Source organism: Dysidea avara, chromosome 9 (genome assembly GCF_963678975.1).
Source record: "Dysidea avara chromosome 9, odDysAvar1.4, whole genome shotgun sequence".
NCBI lineage: Eukaryota > Metazoa > Porifera > Demospongiae > Dictyoceratida > Dysideidae > Dysidea > Dysidea avara.
Window position 1 is genome coordinate 26,575,419 of NC_089280.1, and position 23,270 is coordinate 26,598,688.

Consider the following 23,270-nt stretch of genomic DNA (forward strand, 5'->3'; position numbering starts at 1 on the left):
ATGCAACATTAAACCAAGACTAGTTCATAATATTATTTATGGAGAAAATAATATTATGAATTAACTCTTGATTACACAAATTACAATGTAGTCACATCACCTAATCTGGTGCATGCCATGCAGTCAAGCTTGTGAAATAAAACTTCACTGTAAACAATAAATCACTATACTGAATCTCAATTAATATGACCTGAGAATGTTTTGAGAAAATCTGTTCACTGGCTTCTAAACTAAATAGTACATGACTGGGGTGCCACCTTTCTATTGGGTCATTATTTAGTTTAGAAGCCATGAATATATAGACAGTGTTAATTGACACAATTATAGTTTCAGTACTAATCTAATGTTTACACAGTAAGACCATAAAGACCACCAGAGGTTGAAGCTGTTCATCATATTCCTACTTGTTCTTTTAAACATTAGCTATATAGACCATGATCATTTGCATGTATGGGCCATGCAGCATATATAGTCATGCAGTGTATAATATAATTTTATACTGTTTACTTCTAATGTAATAAGTTTCCAAATGAAATGTAACTTAGTATAATATTATTAGCTTCATCAAGTTACTTTTTGTTATCCTACTACAGTAATAAAAAGTCTGCTTTCTCTACCTGGCTTTAGCTCAAGTTGCTGTCAGTCCTTCAGTACTGGTCACTGTAAAGTGTTGATAACAATAATAACTCTATGATTCAGCCATGCATACCTAGGGCTTACACATAATCATGATTATAATTATATAGTTATTAGCTGTAATGTATTCCTAACTTTTATATAGAACATCACTGATGTAATAATGTTACTGTGTGTTAGGTAATATTATTACTTCAACACAAACCATTCCCAACTCTGCACGTCTATAATCTGGACACTTGGTAATGGTTTTAAAGTATCTGTTAGCATGTAACTGATCTGGAAAATCTTGATAATCAGGACACTTTTGCTTGGTCCCATGCAAGTTGTCCTTAATACACATGCAGTTTTTGTACATGTAACAACTGTTAATACACTGAGCAAAGAATTCCTCCAGTGTAGATGCACAGTAATCATGAGTGACACATTTTCATTTTGAATACACTCCTACCCTGACAGTCAGAAGAGGAGAATGTTTTCTACCCACTTTGGTGGAATCAGGTGGGCCTAGACATACTACTCAAACTATAGAACAGTCGGCTGGAGCCTTTTTATTCTGCCTCCCTATACATATAAACTCTTGATCACATCTATAAAATAAAATTACACAATAATAATTACTGGCTGTTGGCTCCAGCTGATTGTTCTATATTTTGAGTGGTGTGTCTAGGCCCATGCAAACAAGTGTTCATAATATTATGAACTCTTGGTGTGACCTTACATGATTTATTTTTTATTTTTAACTTAGTGGGGCATATCTTCTGACTCATCAGCCCACAACTATTATCTATTACTGCACATGTGTCAAAATGTCTACATGATGACTATTCAGTACATTCAACCACTTCACTGATGAGTTTTCCTACATTTTAAGAAGTACTGACCACCAAAAGTATTGCAAAAATGACACATTCACAAGATTTTTAACCTTGTTACCTGCTTTGAGTACTGATAAAAAAGCCACATGATTAGCTATGACCTGCAATTATAGTTTGAGCATTAGTTTCAACACATGATATTTCTTTGTAGTTTCATTTTCACAAAGGAAATAAATTATTGTTCTGTTCAAAAAGAAAACAACTCCTATTTCCAGTGTTCCAGTACTAGTTCTAGAAGTGGAACTGGAAGCTGCTTCTGGAATTACTTTTAGTTCCAGTACTGAGAACTATAGCTAATCCATCTGAGATTTTTGAGTACCCTTGATCATATTACCCCATACAAAAACAACATATTCACAAAAGTACAAGTAACTGGTGACTACAAGAATGATCTCCCTGATATCTGGTGTGGCCAAGAATGGCAGCTGTATATATATTGCGGCACTATATTGTGAGAGTAAACCATTGTTATGATGTTTAAAACGTAAATTTCATATACGTACATGCAACTCTATAAATTATGCAAAATGTACAGTACAGGCATGGCAAGGAAACTGAACTAATAGCTAGCTATGCTATTAGTACACATGTATAAACAAGGATAAGGCTAAAATGTTCTACTCAACTCAAGCAAGAGATCTTGATTTTTGTCAATTTATCAAGTGTGTGTTTATCAATTTTTCCTTTTGGCTCTCTAGTCTAGGGTGATAACTACAGTATGCTGAACATAGAACTGCATGGCCAACTCTGAAGGAAAGAAACCAAGTCCATCATGTTTTACAAAATCATTAGCTGACAACTTAATCTCCGGCATTCCTTTACACTGTTCAATAGCATAGGCGTAGCAACTGGTGTGAAAATTTTTTTTGGGGTGAGGTTTTTGACTTAGAATATTTTTAAATGTACAAACACAGAAATAAACGGAGATAATATGCGGCATAGAATTGCGTTTGTGCCATGTGATGTCGCAACGCAGACCAAGGGAAACAGACCACCTAACACACATGGATGGTATTGAGATGGTACAATATCCTAGCAACTTTACTCAGCTTGGATGGCAGTGGTGAGCGAACTGATGATGATGCCTCAACAGTGACAGCAATTGTCCGTGCTTCTTGTGTAGCAAGTACCATGTTATGAGTCTGATCCATCTCTGAACTGAATCCATGTTGTGTACTAAAATATGGAAGTTGAGTCAATTATTTATAATAAACAATTTGTGTTTACCTGTGGCTTTATATAATTGTACAGACCAGGCTGAGCTGGTAGTGTGGTGCTTGCTTTCCTTCGCTTAAAATAATAAAAGGGGAGACCTGTGGTGCTGGTCTGATGTGGGAAGTCATAAGTATGTATCATTTACTAACGTCAGTAATATCCACATTCTGATCGTCTACTTTACCACGTTGGTTTGGGTGATGCAGTGCCCAATGTTCCCTCATCAGTTGTGACCCACATTGTTTATTCCAATTACAGGTACAAATACGTACTAAATACCAAATGATGAAAGTATCTATTGAGCTGTTTACCTACAAATTTTAATCACTAGTGAATTGGTCAAATAATTTTTTTAACGTGTACTTTTTTTTTAATTGTGCAAAAGATAATAATATAAATCAATAATAAACAGTGGGCAGAGAGGCAAACTCTGCCCAGTCCTGGGATGATGGAAAATAATTGGTTCATTGGTAATAAACTATCCCACAGCACACTGTCAAACATCTGGGTATACTATCATTGCAGAAGGGGGATTAGTCCACTTCCTATTAAGCAGCAACATGAACTAACCATGATTGATACCTCCTTTATTGTGTAAAATATATTTGATGCTAAAATGACAAAATAAACTCAATACATATGATTGTCTTAGGTTGCAGACTTCCACTAAATAATCAATTAATTGATCGGAGTCTAGAACTCCAATAACTGGTAAATGTTATATAAGTAATTGTCAGCTTCAAAATGTTTAAAAACACTAAATGAAGTGTCTCAGCAAGGAAGAATGGCTCTGCCAACTACTGTGATGGTAAATAAAAGATCGATCAATCAAAATCAGCAATGTAATAGTATATGTAGTGAAATATACAACTACAGTGGAATCATAGAATTAGAACACAGTACGTAGTATCAATGGCTAAGGTACTAAGTTTATTAAACTTGCAACTAGCAGTTGTGTAGGTTTTCTTTCCCATCCATTTAAATTAACAAATTGTAGTAATTTTTAGCAAAATAATTTTGGATACAGAATTCTAGAGGCCACTGTATTACGTGGTTTGATTATCCCATTCCTATCCTTGATTCTGCATTTTGGGTGTGCTCCCACCTGTGAAGCATTAAATTGATGTGAACTGCTTTAATTTGTAAAGGTGTTCTGTGTTTTATTTACCATACGGAAGGAAACTTAAATTTGGTGAATCAAGCAAAATATCAGTTGGCGAAATAGAATTTTTATAGCAAAGCGCACAACCTTCTTTAATTAATTAGACTACCAATTGCTACAATAACATGACATGCCATGCCTGGCACGAAGGCCAAACTTTAGTCCACCGTCTGGAATAGTGGATATAGTTTAGTCAGTTCGAGTTACCACCTGGCCTCATTAGTCAATGTGGACACTGGCAGGACTCTAGCGCAATAGCCCAGTGGCATGGTGAACAGAGTTGCTCAAGGGACTGCTTGGTTCCATCAGCAGCAAGCGTACAAATGCTTAAAATACATTGTAAAATAGAATTGTCTGCATACTAGGTGAGCAATTGTTTTCCTGACGAGCAAATTTTTTTGGATGGTAAAAATTTGCAGTTGGTTAATTCATGGTCATTCACCACATTTTGCCAGTGCCAACGTTTCCCTGCATACAGTATGCATTAATAAGAAATGGCCAGGAGTCACTAGTTACCTATAACATTAAATTGTTAACATCATTGTATAGTGACTTAGTCCCAAAAATAAGTAGGTGCATTTCATGACCTCATTAATAAGACCACCTCATTATAGTGACCATGTCAAACATAGCTAAGGATTACCTCATCACCACTACATAATTAGCAAGACAACTTCACATTATTTTTAGTCCCAAAGATGGCCCGCCATTATTGAGGCTTCACTATTTTAAGAATCCTGTACAGGCTATATTGGCAGTTTGACACTCTTCCTTAATATTGTATATTATAAACTCTTGGTAACATTGTTTCATTTTTTTCCAGAGGAAGCTACATGGAGAAGAACTCAACTTCAAGTTGTCAACATCTTTTGGAACATCATTGGATTTTCTCTCAAGTGTTTATCAAGAAAATAGCTATACTGTTGGCAAATAACATCTTATTTAAAAATACAAATACAGCACATTTCAAATAAAAGCTGGGGTCCCGAACACAACTTGCATTATTGTAGTAGTGGACACACAAATGTTAAAATAGCTGTTGTCTTTACTACTTTACTAAGATTTTGACAGACTCCTAGTTGCTTTATTGTAAAGATGGTCAATGTGGTGGGACCAAGACATTGATTGATACCTAAGTGTGAATGCTGGTTCTTTAGTACTGCACAGTATAGTCTTTCCTTCCTGGCACCACTGTCATAAAGTAGCCACTCCTCCACGTCAGCTTATTGAACTCTTGCAACCAGCCACAGGACCTATGAAAAGCAGACAGATTAACTTAAAATTTGATTACGAAAAAGCAGCTGTATGGGGAAATGTTACAGCATTAGTACAGGGTTGCTGTATTTGGCGGATCACGGATTACGGATCACGTGATGAACACATTCCACTGCATACTGTAGCCGTAATCCTATGATCATTCTATAATTTACCTTCTTTTCTCATGGGAGGAGAGTGTGCCCTAGCCATCAGACCACTGGATTGCCCTGCTTTCCTGTTCAGAATCTTCGCTTCAATCGAGATCGTCAATAGCTAATCAGCTCGCCAAGTTAACTTACTCAGAAGTCGATGAAATCCATAGTCTCCTCAAACACCTGCCTATCCATGGCTAACGATGTACACGTGCAGTGCCAGATATAGATGTACCGGAGTGACGGCCAGTGAGGCCTGTGCTTTCTATAAACGTTTAGCTTCCTTGCTCTGTGAAAAATGGTCTGAACCTTATGCTGCTGTGATGGATGGCTTCGATGCTGCTTGTCTTTCTTTGTTACGTTCTGCCATCCAATGTGTGAGATGATCTCGCTAGCTCTTCTGCAGGCTCCTTTGGTAGACCTGAGGGTAGACCAGTCTTGACAAGCTCTGTGGAGCTGGTTCAGGAAGAAACAGGACTCACTTCGTTCTTTGTTTTTGTGTGCTTATGTTAATTTAGCCAAAAGGAAAAAGAACAAACTATGTATGTATCGGGAATGTAAGACCGTAAACGGCCGTAGCTAAATCCGGATATCCGGAACAGCGTGTGGGCACTTTAGTGATGAAGTGAAGTGTGCAGCGTTTTGTCATCATTAGTAAAATGATTATTATATCAAGTATACTACAACACACTCCAATGAACAGTGGAATGTATTCATCACGTGATCCGTTGATCCGTAATCCGCCAAATACAGCAACCCATTAGTACACCTGTTATAGCATGTTCGTGTTGAGCTGAAACCTCTAAAACATTTAATAACTCATGGATGCAATTATACAAGTTCTTGCTTATTTGTAGTACGTATACTGCTTAACCCACCAAAAATGTTTTGAAACACACACAAAATTTTTTTTGTCTTTCTAAGCAATTTTAATTCTTAATTACAATAATAATTACCAATGCAGTAGACAAAGTGGCATACGGGCAGATGACAGGAAACAAGGAATTAATAAATGTTAGCCTTAGAGAGGTTTCACTGTAGATATTTTCATTATATGTGACTGGGCCTACGAAAACAGGGCATGTGAGCACATGATTTTGCTTACTTTTTCAAGCTTTCATCACTCATACTTTTTTGTACCATTATGCTATGGCAATGCAATTTTCAGCTCTTAGTAAGCATTTAATTGGCTTTGTAATGCAAGTTACAGAATGCAAATATTCTGTTCCAATACTGAGATATGACCTGTAGCATGATGGGATGTGGTTTGTGCCCACACGCCCTGTTTTTGCAGGCCTGGTCACATATATTTAGTACATATTTGTACCTGTAATTGGAATAAACAGTGTGGGTCACAACTGATGAGGGAACATTGGGCACTGCATTACCCAAACCAACATGGTAAAGTAGACGATCAGAATGTGGATATTACTGACGTTAGTAAACGATACGTACTTACGACTTCCCACATCAGACCAGCACCACAGGTCTCCCCTTTTGTGAAGCAGTATTATTTTAAGTGAAGGAAAGCAAGCACCATACTACTCAGCCTGGTCTGTACAATAGAGGATATGCGCTATTACGTAGTATCAATAATTTGAACGAAAAATGATCAATATAACAAGATTTGCGGCGTGCCCAAGAATTTTTGACGGTGAACGACTATCGTGATTCCCATACAAAAGTACGGGTAGCAAATGCGACTCGGACTATAATTTGCCACATGAACTACGGATGGGGCTCCTCCTTCCAGTTACTCTGTTATACACGTAAAGGAATCTATCGCTCTAAAGAAACTTGTGTAACTGGGTGATTCACACTTTCTATGCATACCTACAATACATTCGTTCACCGTCGTGACATAAGAAAACATCACATTTTCATTAGAATGTTTTCGGTCATAAAGTTAGCGCATATCCTCTATTATATAAAGCAAGGGGGTGTCACTCAGGTTCTTGCTGTAGGTAGATCTGCGACTGCGGTTAAACTCTAAGTCAATGGTCAAGGCCACAAAATAGCTCTTACAGTGGGTCAAGGGTCAAGACGATACAGAAGGTTCGAAACCACAATCGAAAACTATATGTAGCTATTATCAAGTTTACGGAATTATACGTAACTTACAAGAAGTAAGGATCTCCAAGAAGATGTTTTAAAGCTCCAACAGGCATTTTGCCGTAATTATAATGATTTTTCTCTCACAGCTGCTGGTAGCATGCACTAAGAAAATATTATACTAGGTTACAAGCGCAGGTGCATATAGGAAAATAGAGAAATAAGTGGAGGTAAAAAGTTGGACAAGAAGCGCTCAAGTCACAGGTCAAAGACGATAAACGCTGCAAGTCAAGTGAAATTCGCGGTTGCAGATCTACCTACAGCATGAGCCAACATGACACCCCCTTGATAAAGTCACAGAAATTGTTTATTACTAGACATATGCTACTGCATGTTGGGGCGAGCCTGAATAATATTAAGTTAATGTTTTATGAATGTGAATTAACATAGAGATTACTTTTTTATTAGAAGCTGTCAAGCAGAACAGTTAGCTACTTTTGCCGTATTTCATGGTACCAAGAGGTATTTCAGAATGGAACAGTCTGTGCAGTATTCTAGATGTTGAAATATTTATGTATATAATATGTTAATTTATACAGATGTAATGGTAACTGATGAATTGTTAGGACTGTGATTGTGACAACTTAAATTGAAATTATTACACAACGGTAGCCATGACTATTATTGTAGACTATAAAGGCATAATTACAACTACAAGAAGTAAACGTACAGATGATATTGTCCAAGTGATGGCTGCGTACGTAATTGTTGGACTATTGCCTATTTCTGTCATATCATAGATAGTATATACCCTATATACTATCTATGGTCATATGCAGTCCGTCTAGCCCGCCTGTCAGTGTGATAAGGTTCTATTAGTACTACAAGTACAACTAGTTAGCTCAGTACCTGGTCTCTCTTTCTTCAGGCGTTTCTTGTGCTCTTCGTAGTCTGTCGCGCTCAAGTGGTCGCGCTCAAGTGGTCGCGCTCTCTCCTTCTAGCCAACCTTTCTTCTCGTTCAGCCATCAAACCACGTGCTAAGCCATGTGGAGTAAAAGTACACCGCTCATGAAATTTTCGTGAAGCAGTGTGCAGCAACCCGTTTTCTTTCTTTCTTTCTTTTTTTTTTTTTTTTTTTTTTTCCGTTTTCTTTCTACGGTGGCCGGTTCTGGTCGTTTCCCGGAAAATTCTCGACAATTTCTCGAAAAATTTCCCATTTCTCGGTTATTTCTCACTTATTTCTCTCTTACTTCCCGACTATTTCCCATTTCTCATTGATTTCTCTCTTACTTCCCGGATATTTCTCTTTTCTTGATCATTTCTCTCTTATTTCCCGAATATTTCTCACTTCTCGGTCATTTCTTGACTATTTCTTGACGATTCCCCGCCTCCTTCTCGACCATCTCCCTTCTACTTCTCGGATAAGCTCCCAAGTCAAGTGCGAGTTGGTAATTACTCAGTGGTTCTACGGAGTCCTCTAGCTAGTAGCTAGTCGACAAGTGAGTTTAAACACGTGTTCACTCAGTTCACTATGGTACAACATGATGATCAAACTTTGATAGCCATCCTGTAAGCCTGGTGCCAAACTGTGTGTTGCATTAGATCATTTTATTCCTTTGAGAACAGCTGCAGCTACACTCACATCAACTGTATATAACTTGTAAAAGTAAAGTATCAAAAGATAAGACTTTCTTATGCTTAATTTAGTGGTGCAGAAAACTCCACTGAACCCCAGTGGTATGGTTGGAAGGCCATCATTACTTTATTCCTTGTTTCCTGTCACTGCCCATGTCATTTTTTATGTAGACGCACCACATTTTAATTATTCAATTATAGATCATGTGAATTAGGGTCGGGAGGTATTTAGGTATTAGTAGTTAATAAAGATACTTTTCAAATACCGAAGTGGTTTTCTAAAAATACCGAATACCGTAGTAATTAATCTTTGGTGGTTTAGTGGTGACCGTACATACATGAAGTCAAGCCCCATACAACCATGTTTATGCTGTACAAGCACAGAGCTACATGTGTTGAAGTATTCACAATGGTTTTTACTCAGAGGAGGGTGGACACGATGTAAGCGCTACTGAAAATTACTTACCATTAATTGAATGTTTGTAATACCAAGACTAAAATGAAGTGATAAAACCTGTTTAGCAACGGCCACACTAATTTATCTTGTGCTTCTTGTGAGAAACGGAAGAAAATGAGTACGAAGGTGTCCTATTTCCTGCTTGATTCTCCATGAGGATACGCTAGTGGCATCCGCTTTCCTTTTTTTAAGGTAGAGGCTATTTGTCCGGTTCCGGACGCCGATTTTACCAAGTTATTCGTCCGGCTCGGTTCACATGAATAAAAACTTAGACAAAAAAGGGTCCTCAAACGAAAAAAAAAAATCATGACTTGTCCGGGAATCGAACCCGGACCTCCAATGTGTGAGGCAAGGATCATAACCACTCTACTGCGTGGCTCCCAGCTACCCACTTCTCTTAGTTTCTACTTTATATACCGTCAGTCAAGAAGAAACTTATATTAGAAGAAACACCCAGTGAAGAAGAAACCAAAGCTGAACCCGGCCCTAACCCTAACGCTAACGTGATGTTTGCCTGTTAAGCACAATGATGACTTTCACTGTCTGTATGAAGCCTTCACTCGCTCCAACCCTAGCTCGCCTCGAACTCACCCAAAAACTTACCTTCATACAACTAGTGTGTTTTGATACTCGAGTTATGGGTGACACTGTCGGACGAATAGTACCGGACGAACAGGACCATGTGATCCGAACCGGACGAATAACCTGGTGAAATCGGCGTCCGGAACCAGACGAATAGCCTCTAGGTTTTTTTAATTCCATGGGAGCGAGCATAGGAGGCTTATTGTATATCATAATACCTTTTTCAACGATTGTTAGGCTTGAATACAAGCTTATAAGGTGTCTCTAGAGTGCAACGCATCAATTCCACCAACAAACTTACCGCACACGTGATCCTCTATAAATTCAAGAGCGATTTACATGCCGGGAATAGTGAGGCAGACCGGCTAAATATACTAAACGTGAAGCACACTTTCGAATGGGGATAATTTAAACTTTGCTGAAGGCTTGGTTATACTTTTCATACAAAGGTATGCGTTCACATGCGCATGTTCACCCTCCTCTGGTTTTCACTTTTTGGGATACTTCAAAACTTACTTTGTGACACGATGTTATTGTTGTTTCATTTGATCCTTTTAAAATACTAATAGCGCAATGTGGGTATAAGTGAAAATCATAGCTTACCTGTGTTTTTAATAATAGTGTAAAATATACAAGGTATTTAGTGATACCGAGGTATTTTTCCTAATACCGTACCGTTCTTCAAGAATGCAATACCACCCATCCCTAATGTGAATGTCTCTATTCATAGCAGAGGAAGGCACAGAATGACTTAGTTGTGCATATAACCATAGCAGAAAGGTAACTAAAGGGTTGGAGTCTGTACACTAGTTCTCTTGTTCAACAGCTAGGGTGCACTTCATCAAGATTGCTATATATACTCTAATAGAGGAGTCATAACATGCAAACTAGAGCTTTAAATTACTGAAGCCTTTTTTTGTCAACTATTTTGGTGATAACTGATAGAACGATCTAACATAGTAGAGTGGCATAGTGCAAAAAGTTGGGCCATTTTGTGCACTTTGTGTTAAAGTGTACCTGTCTCTGGGAAAACCAGTTCTATCGCCTATTTACAAGTATCGAGAAACACCAGTTTTAAATATTCAGTGTTGTAGCTTGCCAATGGTGGCAGCTACGTGTACCAAATTTTCACACTATTTACTACCTTCCAGATCATCCAGTGAAGAAGTAGTAAACAGCTGAGTTTCCAGCCATTTTAGCACTCGTGATACTACTTCGCTCATCCAACTGCTCAGATTTTTATCTTATTTGGTGGGAAACTCTACTAGTAGCCAAAAGTACTGGAAGTGGTCTTATGCAAACAAATAATCATGGGTTCAAATAATAGTCTTAGTACTATTATAATTATCAAACTTTTGTCAAATGACAAAAGTTGTACAGAAAGCTTGGCCTGCAAATATGTTCCCCGCAAGCACGAATATATAGCACAAAAATACAAAGACTATGCACCAGACATGGGGCCAAGTACATTTGAAAGTACTTAAGTAAAGTACAAGTACTTTTGAATTTTCCAAGTATTAGTACAAGTACTCTGGCGACAATCAAGAGAGTACTTAAGTAAAGTACAAGTACTTTCAAATCTGTACTTAAGTGTACTTAAGTATAAGTACTCATGTACTTGGCCCCATGTCTGCTATGCACTAATACAAAAGCAATAAACTGAATAGAAGATACAAAAACAATGTATAAGCTAATACAAAAGCTACACAGATAACAGTATAATAACAAAATACAAAGCCACAGTTAAAAAGAAAATTCCTGATGGCAACACATGTACAGAGTATGGTTTCATATTGGTTATCTGTAAGATATTGGCAGGTAGCTATGTTGTTCCAAAGAAATGGTGAGTTAATGAAAATGAATAACAGTAAGGATTGATGGTGGATATAGATTGATGGATGTCTATATAGAGAATATGATGTTTGATGATATAAAATGTTGTGTAGTTGACAGATAGTGAAAGTAGGTTTGTTCTGATGTAATGATGACAACTGGTTATTACAGAAAGAAGAATAGCTTTGCTGAGTACTGCGAGTTTAAATAATCAATCAATCAAAAAACATCAGAGTTAATGGTGATAATCAATAGCTGCAGTGTTTATGTGTTTATGTGCACGTGAAAAAACAAAGTTTGCAGTATTTAACTATTGAGATGCAGTAGCTAACTAGCTATTCAATACCTATGCATACTGAAAGAATTTGTCCCGAGATAGCTATCGAAATTCACAAAGAATTTGTATCTACTGATTTACTATGTGGATTATAACAAGAAAATTACTTTGTTAAATGCGTTGAAATTATTGACTAGTCTATATGCACAGTGTAATGGCAAAATTATTTCCCCACTATAATTGTATCATGTACATGATGATGTCATTACAGTATCCTACAGGACAAGAACGAAGTGATGAACTTGGCCAGTACTTTTATGGGTGTGGCTTAGTATAACCGTGACTACCAAGTGTTTGAGGTTAGTGGATACATGCATTTTCATTGTCATGCTCACCCCACCCCCTTAGGGTGCTACTGACAACCACACCCTTGATAACTTGTGTGATGTCATGACTTGTGTAGTAATACTTCTCTTGGTGAAGACCTGGACCGATATGCTGTTATCAACTCTGCCTCTCCGGTCAAGACCACCTTGATGTTAGGTATCAAGTTTACAAAAGGTGCCACCTGGCAACTGAGAGAAATGAAGAACACAGTTAGCTAATTCTTATGACTTCATCCACATTTGTGATCATTGATGTGAGACTACACATGGTGCCTGACAAAGATACTGACATCATGATGTCAGGATCAAAACCAGTTCAGAATCATGTATCCAAATGACCCACTAGCCTGGAATACTTGGTTCTGTGTCATAATGATACAGGCTATGTGTGCAGCATTACTTAGAAGTATTCTCATATGCAAGCACTGAGCGTAACTTAAAATTTATATACTTATGTAGGTGTACATTATTCAAGCACTGAACAGCCAGAACACTTTATAAGAACAGACACATATCTTGACTTGAAACTGCTCCCACTCTCTGCTTCCTTGTGTAATTGTATTCTTTACTGATTCATTTTCAATATTTCATCATCACCGCACATCATAATGCACATGATCCAATACAGAATCCCAGAGAGAAATGGATAATTTGTAAAGTGTCCTGTTTACCTGGGCTAAATATCACCCAAACTTGGCCAGGTTCAACCCTATACTGTACATGATAGACCTGCTTTTGTCACAATAAGAAGTATGATCACATGCATGCACTGACATGTTGTGTTTATAATAGTTGTACATCCCTTTCCAGCTCACCAGTGGTTCTGCAATGAGTTTGGCTACTACCAGACATCAGACAGTGACAATCAACCATTTGGAAAATGTTCCCACTCAATTTCACAGTTCAGCAGTTCCAGGATGTGTTTGGACTAGAATACAACCAGTACTTCATCTCATCACGTATAGCATGGGCAATAAAAATATCAGACGTTCAGAATATTGTCCACTGAAATAGTTCCATCGGCCTGTGACATGCTCTTGAAAGTCGGTGAACCCTTTCACCACTGCAGTGTACATCATGGGTACTGCTCACTGTGCTAACATGTACCCTCCAAAGAAGGAAGACTTGAAGACTTTGATGGTAAATGCCAGATAAACAATCTCACATAAAGTGGGAGAGTTTCTTGCAAAGGGATGAGGATGTGTCATTGAAACTGCTAAAGATGTTTAGTTGTGCTGAGTACATTGTGTATATTTCAAACTAGTGTTTCTGTTAGCTGGTATGCCTACGGAATCATACTGAGGATAACAATGAATATTTGAATTCTTATAGCTTCACACTATGGCTATGCACTTGTGCGTATGTGCCACCATAAGAATGACATGTCATAACGGGTGGTCTAAGCTGGAGGTTCTTAATAGACTGGGTATTGGAAACCGTAAAATCTTAAAGCTGAATAACGAAAAATGAAAGGCAGAAAATGGTCAAAACTTCACATATGTTGCAGTGAAACCTTACTTAGTGGGAAAAGATTACCTTGAATAAAGGCCACATCATAACAATATGTACATGCAGTATAGCTACAGCCCAAGTACGAACATTATTAATAATATTAATAAGGCCTCATGATAGTGGCCATGTCAAGCAAGCACCAAACATCTGTTGCGCACTTCATGACCTCGTAACAATGTTGTCTCCAATATTTTGGTCCTTACGTCATTCACTCAGATTATGAAGGTTGCAGTCCCATGCACCAGTTAAGACAATTAGTAGATACAGAAAGTACTCAGTTGTTCAGTGGAGCTCTGCCCATGCAATTGATGTAAAACCTCATTACAATCAATTCACCTATTAGGCCAAAAATAATTAGCCTAATGTGCACCACAGAAAAGCCTGACATGGTCACTATAATGAGGAGGTCTTATTAATGAGGTCATGAAGTACACCTTAGTTATGTTTGGGACTTTTAGACAATGGCATGTCAAGAATGCTTTGATATTTGCAAAGTATGCAGAGTTTTTATTCTAGTAAGACACCTGTAAACAGGTGGAACCTAGTAAGACACCTAGCCACAAACTTCAACAAACAAATTGCATACCTTGTGGGTTCATAACAAAATTCCAGTCACCACAGGCCATTGTCTAAATTACTAAGACATGCATTGCTAGGATTCTTCAGTGGATAAACACCCCTCAGGAATGACGTAATAATCACCTCGGCTCCGCCTCGGTGATTATTACATCATTCCTTCAGGTTGCTTATCCACTGAAGACTCCTAGCACTGCATGTCTTACCTATACATGTACTTGACATGATTACTGTGTAGTGAGGTAGTCTTATTAATGGGGTCATGATTGCACCTTAGCTGTGTTTAGGACTTCCAGTAAAACCTCTATATAATCGGAAAAATATCCTAACCATCTGGCAAACTCCTGTAAGTGTTCGTGTGTTAATCGGATGGCTGCAGGTTCAAGGCTGCCCAGGCACAGTCATGGATTTTTTCTCTTTTCTCCACCTTTTCAAACATACTTTATGTAACAAATTTAAATAGGCTGTAGGACCAGGCTGTGTTCTACAGACCTTCAGCACTTGTACTGTAAAGCCTTAAATAAATAATGTTTGTTGCACCAAACAGACCTTTTCTACTACCCCTCAATAAAATCCAACGTTCTCACTAATCCAATAAAGGTTTTGAGCATGAACGAACATCGGATTATAGAGGCTTTACTGCATGTACTTCATGTGTTTTATTGTTACAACGTGGTCTGGTCTTTTCAACACCATAAACCTTTTCTTTTGATGCATGCTCCTACAACCAACAAATGCTTTGTTATTTATTTACAGTAGGTAGTTACTGTACATCACAATAAACCAAAAAGGTTGCATCATCCATGCATTCTACATGTGTAAATACTGTGTATGTACAGCCCCTATATGCATATTTATTCTGTTTCTAGTTGAACATGATGGATCTTCGCAGTAATACTCCAAGTCCTCCACACATAACTCCATTTAGCAGACAACTCAGCCACCGCAGCTTTTCCGTTCTCCATCATAAACCATTGCCCGTTGACACACAGATCACATGTGACTATGTTGTGCCAGTGGTCACACTGACTATTGTAGTACCATGCTCGGTGAAGATGTCGGCTGTAGTGATTTTGTGTTGCATACAGTGCAACAAGAACATCTTCATGGACAAAGATATAGTTTACAGGATGCAGAACACGAGTAAGGCAGACTGTAAGATCATTTGGTTGTTTTGACTGCAACGTGACAGCAGTAATAATTTGTTGTATGTCAGCACAGTAAAGTTCTGCAGTCTCAGCATAGCACAGAAAAAGTTGATCCCTCAAAATGGCATAGTGTGTGCTGAGTGCAGGTTTAAGGGCAGCATTGGAAGTTTGGAGTTTAAAACCAAACCATTGCTTAGTGTTTAGTTCCAGCACCTGTAGATGGTTTCCACTGATAACTAGAAGCAAATTAGAGTAAGACAGCAAAACTGGGAATTTGGTGTTCTGTTTTAAAAGAGGTGGAATTGAAGTATTTATCCATTTGTAACTGGACGTATCTAAAACATTAAATTTTGTTTCTGGTAACTTAGCATCAAATTCAAGTGCAAAACAGCCATCTTTAACTGGACAAAATCTGCTCACTTGAGAATCAAGACAATCAATTGTATCATTTTGAAGATCAAGGACAAGTATGAAACGTCCCATCATCTTGTACCGCTTCTTCATATCACCGAGAACAAATAGTTTGTTATCACGGTAGTACAGAAGGTGAGATCCATCAGTAAAGGCATTGCCAGGGAACTTCATGTTTTGTACTACTTTAATAAAATGTTGTGATGGTTGAAACTTTCTCTCTTCATGTAATCGACTTGTTAGTTTGGCACACTTTGGACCATGGCAGTGTTTTGCCTATGTGGAGTAAATGTTACAGGAAAATTATATTGTGACATGTTTTTCAAACAAAGCTATATACCAAAATACAAAACACAAAACAGATGTTACATCATCATACACTACTAACTCATGCAATGATCATACAAAGCCTCACAAGCTGTTAAGCATACAGTAGTACTATGTAGTAGGGTTCACAAAGCTTCACTATTTCCATTAGCCAAGTTCAAATACGTATTAGCCATAATAACTTACAATGGTCAAGTACAGATGATCAGCTATAAAAATGCACTAAATCAATCTGAAATTCCTCATCATGAGTTCCTTTATTGTAAATGAAATTGTGCTTCCTAACTGCTTACCTGACTGATGCCTTCAGAATAGTATATAAACAATTATAGATTTAATCTTTGACACCTAATTGTCTGAGATCATGTGTCCATTTGCATGTATCAGTAGATATAATCTAACTACTTTGCACTTACTATGTCAATTTGCAGGTATATAGCAGGTCAGCACAATCATTATATTTGTCATATAAAAGTTCATCAGGAACTGTCCATAGTCTGGCATCATTCTTACCTTTGATGTAGTATAAAGCATCAAGGGATAATTTCTCTTGTTTCTGTAATGACCGAACCCTACTAAATTCATTTTTGTGTGTGTGTGTGTGTGTGTATATGCATATACATGCAAATGGTTTGGTTGTTGCGTGCATGAAGCTTTTTATAATACCTGTTTTCTTGATGCCCTAGCCCATCTCTCTGTTTCTGGCTCTCTCAGTAGATAAGTTCCTGTAAAATCTAGAGAACCTGCATCAGAATGGTGGTGGAATGAACTAGCCAAATATGTGGTCTTTAGCCTTTCTACTTCTGACACCACCATATCTATAATAGGGCGAGGCTTTGGATCATCCATTAAGCAGCTTGTAATTAGCACTTTCAGTTCTCTTGGCTCTTGAATCCTGTCCAAATGTGGCTTTCTTTTCTCTACCTCTGATAAAGTAGCATTATCACAAGTACCAGTATCCGGCCAATCATGGGTCATCAAATGTATCATGACGCAGCCTAGTGAAAACACATCTACTGGTTTTCCATACTGTGGATTAGCACATGTAGCTTCTGGTGGTAGAAAGTGTAGAGTACCTGGAGCTAGTGTGTGTGTCCTGGGATCATCTGGATCCAACAATTTAGCCACACCAAGATCAGCAATCTTGGCAGTGAGGTGTTTTGTTAAGAGTATATTATTGGAGGAAAGATCTCTGTGTATGAAATCTTGAGCATGTAGGTACTTCAAGCCAAGTGAAACATCATGAACTATGGAAATCTTTGCATTTACAGAGACATTACCCGGTGAGTGATTTACTAAGAAACAAGTCAAATTGCAATCCATTTTCTCCATAACAAGCCATGGTAGTTGAGCATCTTCACTGGGGTAGTGGATACCTAGGAACTGGACTATGTTGGGATGTAGCAGTTTACTACAGTTAATGCATTCATTTAAATATTTTATTTTAATGGCTTTCAGTTCTTTCTGGTTAGCATAGTCAATAAGAATAGCATGGACGTCTTTGGCAGCACAAGGTGTACCATATAGTGACACTTTCTTCACAGTCCCATAAGCACCTCTGCCTATCTCTTCATTCAAATCCACTACTTCATTTAACTGTTTGATATTTTGCAAAGAATCCAGCGTTTTTGCTAGCATTTCATCTTCCAAGTCCTGTATAACATTATATACATGTATGTTATATGATTATATTTGATTAATTAATGTACAACCTCTATAAGAGGAAAAATGTACATATTTTGATAAGAACATAATATAGTCAGTTATAAAAATAACTGTTACAACTCTTTCTAAAATGTTCTAAGTTACTAGAAGTAACAACCTGCCGGCAGATTGTTCCATAACGTGACAGTTGAAGGAAAAAAAGAATCGTAGTAAGCATTAATTCTGGTTGGAAATGTAACTAGTTTAAAGGGGTGCCCCGAGTATGGTTAGTGTTGTATTCTAGGTTATGGTCTATAAGTACAGAATTGTTCAGTATCTTGTACATCATTATCACTTTTGCTTCATTTCTTCGTTGTTTGAGCATTGGTAACCCTAGTTGTTCTATCATACTTGTGACCGATGAATATCTAGAAAAGTCATTCATTATAAATCTAACAGCTCTTCTTTGAACCATTTCTAGTTTCAGGATATTGAGTTCAGTAGAAGGAGACCATACTGGTGAGGCATACTCAAGAATACGTCTTACCATTGTCTTATAGCATGCTTCTTTGACTGTTATTGGGCATGAACTTATGTTTCACTGAAGAAAACCTCTGATTGAGTTGGCTTTATTTGAGATATTAGTGTTAAAGATTGTTATTTAACAAATACTAACTGTGCCTTGTATGCACAAGCTAACATTAATTATAATGTTGGACACATTACCAAAACAATGTGCATTAAAATTCCAGTCAGTTAGAATGTTTCAACTACATATAGCTATACAAGACATTTTAGATTTTCAAAAAAGAAAGGTCTATACATGGTATACATATTACAGGATTTTTTTTTGCACCAGACTCTTGCATACCACAAACACTATAGCTATACTATATTATTGTGGACAATAATATACACAATGTGCATATTGCATGGTTAAATCAGAAAACTATGTCATTACCTATGCGTTTAGATACATTAGTTGCAATAATATCACAGGCAGCTCCAGGATTTTTGGTAACTGGTTACTGATCAGGAGCATAGCTAGACTTTTGGTGAAGACCAAAAAAAAGGTAACTACCTACTGAGAATAATTACCCTCCACTAACTATATATGATAAAGTACATAAAAATCCTTATTTATAGCTACATAACTGGCTACACTGCTTATCTGAATACTGTGACTGTTTTATTAGAGTGATTGACTGCTCTATTAGAGTATCTCAATCTGAATATTTTTTGCCTTTCCAAATCAATGGAAAAATATATTTTTACTGCTTGAATACACTTGACCTGTTCTGGAAACCTCAGAAACCCCCTGAAGCTGCCCTTGAATATTGAACAGGGTTTACACTTGTTCATGCATGATTAATAAACACTTCAGTACAGAGTGCATACTTGTTTACTGTCTTCAAGATCCATTCTTGATGTCTCCAAGTTGTTTAAGCTGATGTTAATGGGAATTTTATCACCAGCTGAAAAAGCTGAATCACACTCCAATTGTAGTGGCTCACTTAAGGGTAAACCTGTGTACAGGTGACACCATTTCATAATGTGTAGATTACAAAACAAGACCTGTACATGCCATATACAGTAGCTATCTGGATTACATAACCATAACATATCTATATTTGTAGTATGGTGTGTGGGCAGATTAAAGGTTGCCGCTAATGATACAAATCAATTGTAAATCAAGCTTACAAATCGTTGTAACATGGTTAAGTGCCTCTTTTTCATACAGTCTGGCCTCTAATTAGTTCAAAGCCATCGAAAGAAACCAAACCACACTTTTTAGCCAACAAATTAAGCTAACAAAGACTATTACTAGGTATCAGCTATATTACTAAACCACTAGCTCAGCAATGGATATCGTGTGTAAATGTAAAGCAATACAATGGCTGGACTAATTGGATACACTCAGTTGTTGGGAAACGTGCTACCAATGAACAAACTAACTACCAAATGAATTAATAAAAGTAATTAGCAAGTAAAAATCATTACTTAGGCACATGCAGCAATAGCCAGACTTTCTCGCTTCTTCCATGTTACAAATAGGTGCCTTTGATCTGCATACACCCCATGCCACAAATCAACTATAACACACCAATTTGGTTTGTATCTGATTTGTAAACCTACCTGATTTACAAAGCTCATGGGTGTGTTAGAACTATAACATGTATATATGTAGCTGAACTGATCATAAGCTTTGCAAAATGGACATTTTGATATTACTGATTTTACATGCACACATAGACACCATGTCATGGTAGTGTGTAAGGTCATTACAACCAGTGTGTTATAACAACAATAATACAGTTTTCACGCATACATAGCCTACCCCAAGAAAAATGATATTTACAGTATAAAGACTCTAATGGCCCTATGAAGCATCTGTCATCATGATGCTCCAGTTGACATCTGTTTTGCTGTTAAGCACATGCAATGTAATTGGAACTCAATGCTTAAGATTTAACAAAACTATTCATAGATGCAAGCATGCATACCATTATGTTAGAATGCAGCTAGCAGCATCATATAAGCATTTCCCCTAGGCTATTTCTAATTGTATACACTTTTCTTTTTTGATAACAATATCAAGGGGGATTTCTTTTCTGATCAGGACAATGACCTATTCTGCTTACATGCATGGTACTTCATCTGCTGTGTCAACATCCACAAGCAGCCATAACTCTTGTGAGAATGAGTGTTGAAGAAGTAAACTTTCCTGATTGTAGCACAGTTTAATTTTGCTTTTATTTGATGCACAGTTGCTGTGACCATCAGCACTAATATAAACATCGGTGTACCAAAAACCAGCCACAGGTTGACAATTTTTATGGTAAGGTTGGACACTGGTACCATTCCCTGTACTGGAATATGGAATAGTAGCATTCTCTTCCAATAACATGTCAGGATGTAGCAGGATATAGCTGAAGTGTGGGCTGGTTATATATGTCATGGCGTTGGAGTTAGAAAACATAAATTGACTCTTGATCTGAGGAACCCATTGTGAAGAGAATATTGTAACAAGCATATGTTACATGCATTAACACAAAGTCAATGTAATGGTTACTAATGTGTATAGCTATAAAAGAGTTTGGCTGTGACTTTAGTGGGGGTGAAACTAACAAAACAATTTATATGCATGTCCCATCGAAGTTGAAGTTGTATATTATTTCACTTTTAAGCACCTGTGCAAAGCAAGCAAATTGACCAGAAGGAATTATAGAGAGTGCATACATTTCTCACGTGATACAGATAACAGTGTACTAAAAAGATGCAGGCATGTGTCTGCATGATTTTCCTATACTGATTTTTGTGTGAGTAGTGCATACTTGTCTAAGAGTTTTGCTTGTTTAGCTATATTATCTTGACATTAAACTGTTTTAAAACCAGCTTTCATTGATTCTTCCAAGGTGATTTCTTTGTGCTTGTGCAGTCCTAACAAAGTATAGTGATGAACATCAAGTAGTCCCAAGAAGCCAGCACACCACATTGTGGGTATATTGACAGGAAGAAAGAAAACTGATGCAATATTAATTTTCACACAAATACGTAGCTCCATGATCCCTTCACCTATTGGAACCAAATTTGCTGTAGACCGACATTTAGTGCCCACCAGATAGGGAAGTCCATACAAATACCAAATTTGAAGGAAATCACACCAGCCATTTCTCACCCCACACAAAAGAGGAAGGGTCTGATTACTCTAGCATATAACACAGACATTTGACTATATGGAGTGTAATTAAACAATAATGGCAGTAAGAATGTCATGTCTAACAACCATACTAAGTAAGTAGTTCTTAAAATAGATTAACAAATGGCTGCTAGTACAGCCAAAGATACTTTCCATACTCCTGGAATAGGCAGCATCACGAGTACATTAGTTCCTATTACAAGACTCTCCATCTTTAGTTGTGTTCTTTTATGGAACACCCTACAGTAGTTATTGCCAACTACAAACAGCCTTAATCATAATGCATCTTCACAAAACTTCACCCTACATATTAGATGATTTTATAGTAGTTATGGTAATTAACACCACAAAATTATGATCAACACAATCTGATTGGTGTTACCATAGATATTAAAACCATGTTTACACACCCCTCTAATATCTATGGTATTACCTGTTTTCTGTAACATGCTATAACAATTTTTTTTGTGAGGGGCTATAAAGCAAATCTCAGTACCAGTTTTGGTGGAAATCTGATCAAGATTCACTGAGCTATTATTCGTGTAAAACAAGATCAAACTTCTGTCATGCTTATGGGTAAACCATTTTGAGGAATCAGTTGAAAATTGGTCTGTAGTTATAGAGTAACCATTGTAGGAGTGCCTTTTGGTGGTTTAAAGGAAATCAACCATGAATATACACCCCAAGAACCAACAGTGTGTAGCAATCACGCAATTGAGTTTCGTTAACAAAGTTGCCATGTCTACTAGGCAGACTACTTATAGGAATGAGCTGAAAATTGGTGTCAGCATAGATGGATGGAGTAATCATCATAGAATAACTTTTCAGTGGTTTAGAAGAATTCACAATAAAAACCACTGAGTTATACTGCAAAAACCAACTACGTGTTACAATTGCTTGATCAAGAAGTCTAATATATAGTGCAACAGTTACCCTATTAGAACATTTAGTCCTGTGGAGCTAAGTGACCATTCATGTAGAGAGTTCAGTTACAGACAAGTCATCCTACAAAGAGTTCGACTATACACTGCAATATTGTCAAAGAATAACTGGACTGTTTTAACTATTTTTGTAATGTAACTTACTTTGTGCATATACATGCTCCCTTGTGAGGCCTACATGCACTGTAGTACAACCAAGTACTAAAGATAATATGAAATGCGGTTGAAATTACATCATTTATAATGAAATAAATAAATAATTAATAATGTTTGAGAAAACTACAAGGCCTAACGTTTTGCACTCACCGGGAATAGAATCCATGTTGTATGAAGAGACAATCGTATAATGGGCGGGTGTTCTCATGGAGGTGATAGAAACGTACGACAATTCTATTTGATGCCAATCAAAACAGTTAGCACGTGACGCCCGCTAGACAAGCGAACTACTGTTCATTTGTGTTTGAAAGTGGGCGACAGCAACTATTTCGA

The 23,270-nt window shown here is 37.3% G+C and overlaps 1 protein-coding gene and 2 long non-coding RNA genes across 5 annotated transcripts; 1 reads left to right on the forward strand and 2 right to left on the reverse strand.

Moving 5' to 3' along the window:
- Positions 1–1,578: 1,578 nt before the first annotated feature.
- Positions 1,579–9,044, reverse strand: LOC136267788 (uncharacterized). Its single transcript, XR_010706757.1, has 4 exons — positions 8,262–9,044; positions 5,024–5,144; positions 2,742–3,834; positions 1,579–2,690 (listed from the first exon to the last, which is right to left on the reverse strand). It is a non-coding gene; the product is annotated as an uncharacterized lncRNA (long non-coding RNA).
- LOC136267789 (uncharacterized) lies at positions 8,462–14,708 on the forward strand. Of its 2 annotated transcripts, XR_010706759.1 has the most exons (4): positions 8,462–8,851; positions 12,408–12,495; positions 12,545–13,272; positions 13,333–14,708. It is a non-coding gene; the product is annotated as an uncharacterized lncRNA (long non-coding RNA). The 2 variants fall into 2 exon arrangements; XR_010706758.1 differs by having other exon boundaries at positions 8,482–8,851; positions 12,545–14,708.
- A 640-nt stretch (positions 14,709–15,348) lies between these two features.
- Positions 15,349–22,977, reverse strand: LOC136267787 (uncharacterized). Of its 2 annotated transcripts, XM_066062962.1 has the most exons (5): positions 20,783–22,977; positions 19,539–19,666; positions 17,163–18,149; positions 17,010–17,052; positions 16,247–16,445 (listed from the first exon to the last, which is right to left on the reverse strand). In XM_066062962.1, the coding sequence occupies exons 1-5, from the start codon at positions 21,030–21,032 to the stop codon at positions 16,393–16,395; spliced, it is 1,461 nt and encodes a 486-aa protein (XP_065919034.1). In that variant the 5' UTR covers positions 21,033–22,977; the 3' UTR covers positions 16,247–16,392. The 2 variants fall into 2 exon arrangements, with proteins under 2 accessions (XP_065919033.1, XP_065919034.1); XM_066062961.1 differs by lacking the exon at positions 17,010–17,052 and having other exon boundaries at positions 15,349–16,445; positions 20,783–21,339.
- Positions 22,978–23,270: the final 293 nt, after the last annotated feature.

Excerpts from the sequence above, each read along its gene's own strand:
- LOC136267787 (XM_066062961.1), bottom strand. The coding sequence starts at position 21,032 with ATGCTACTATTCCATATTCCAGTACAGGGAATGGTACCAGTGTCCAAC. Across the intron at positions 18,150-19,538 it reads ATCTTGAAGACAGTAAACAA|GACTTGGAAGATGAAATGCT; the intron begins GTATGCACTCTG and ends AATGTTATACAG. Across the intron at positions 16,446-17,162 it reads CTAGGGCATCAAGAAAACAG|GCAAAACACTGCCATGGTCC; the intron begins GTATTATAAAAA and ends TACTCCACATAG.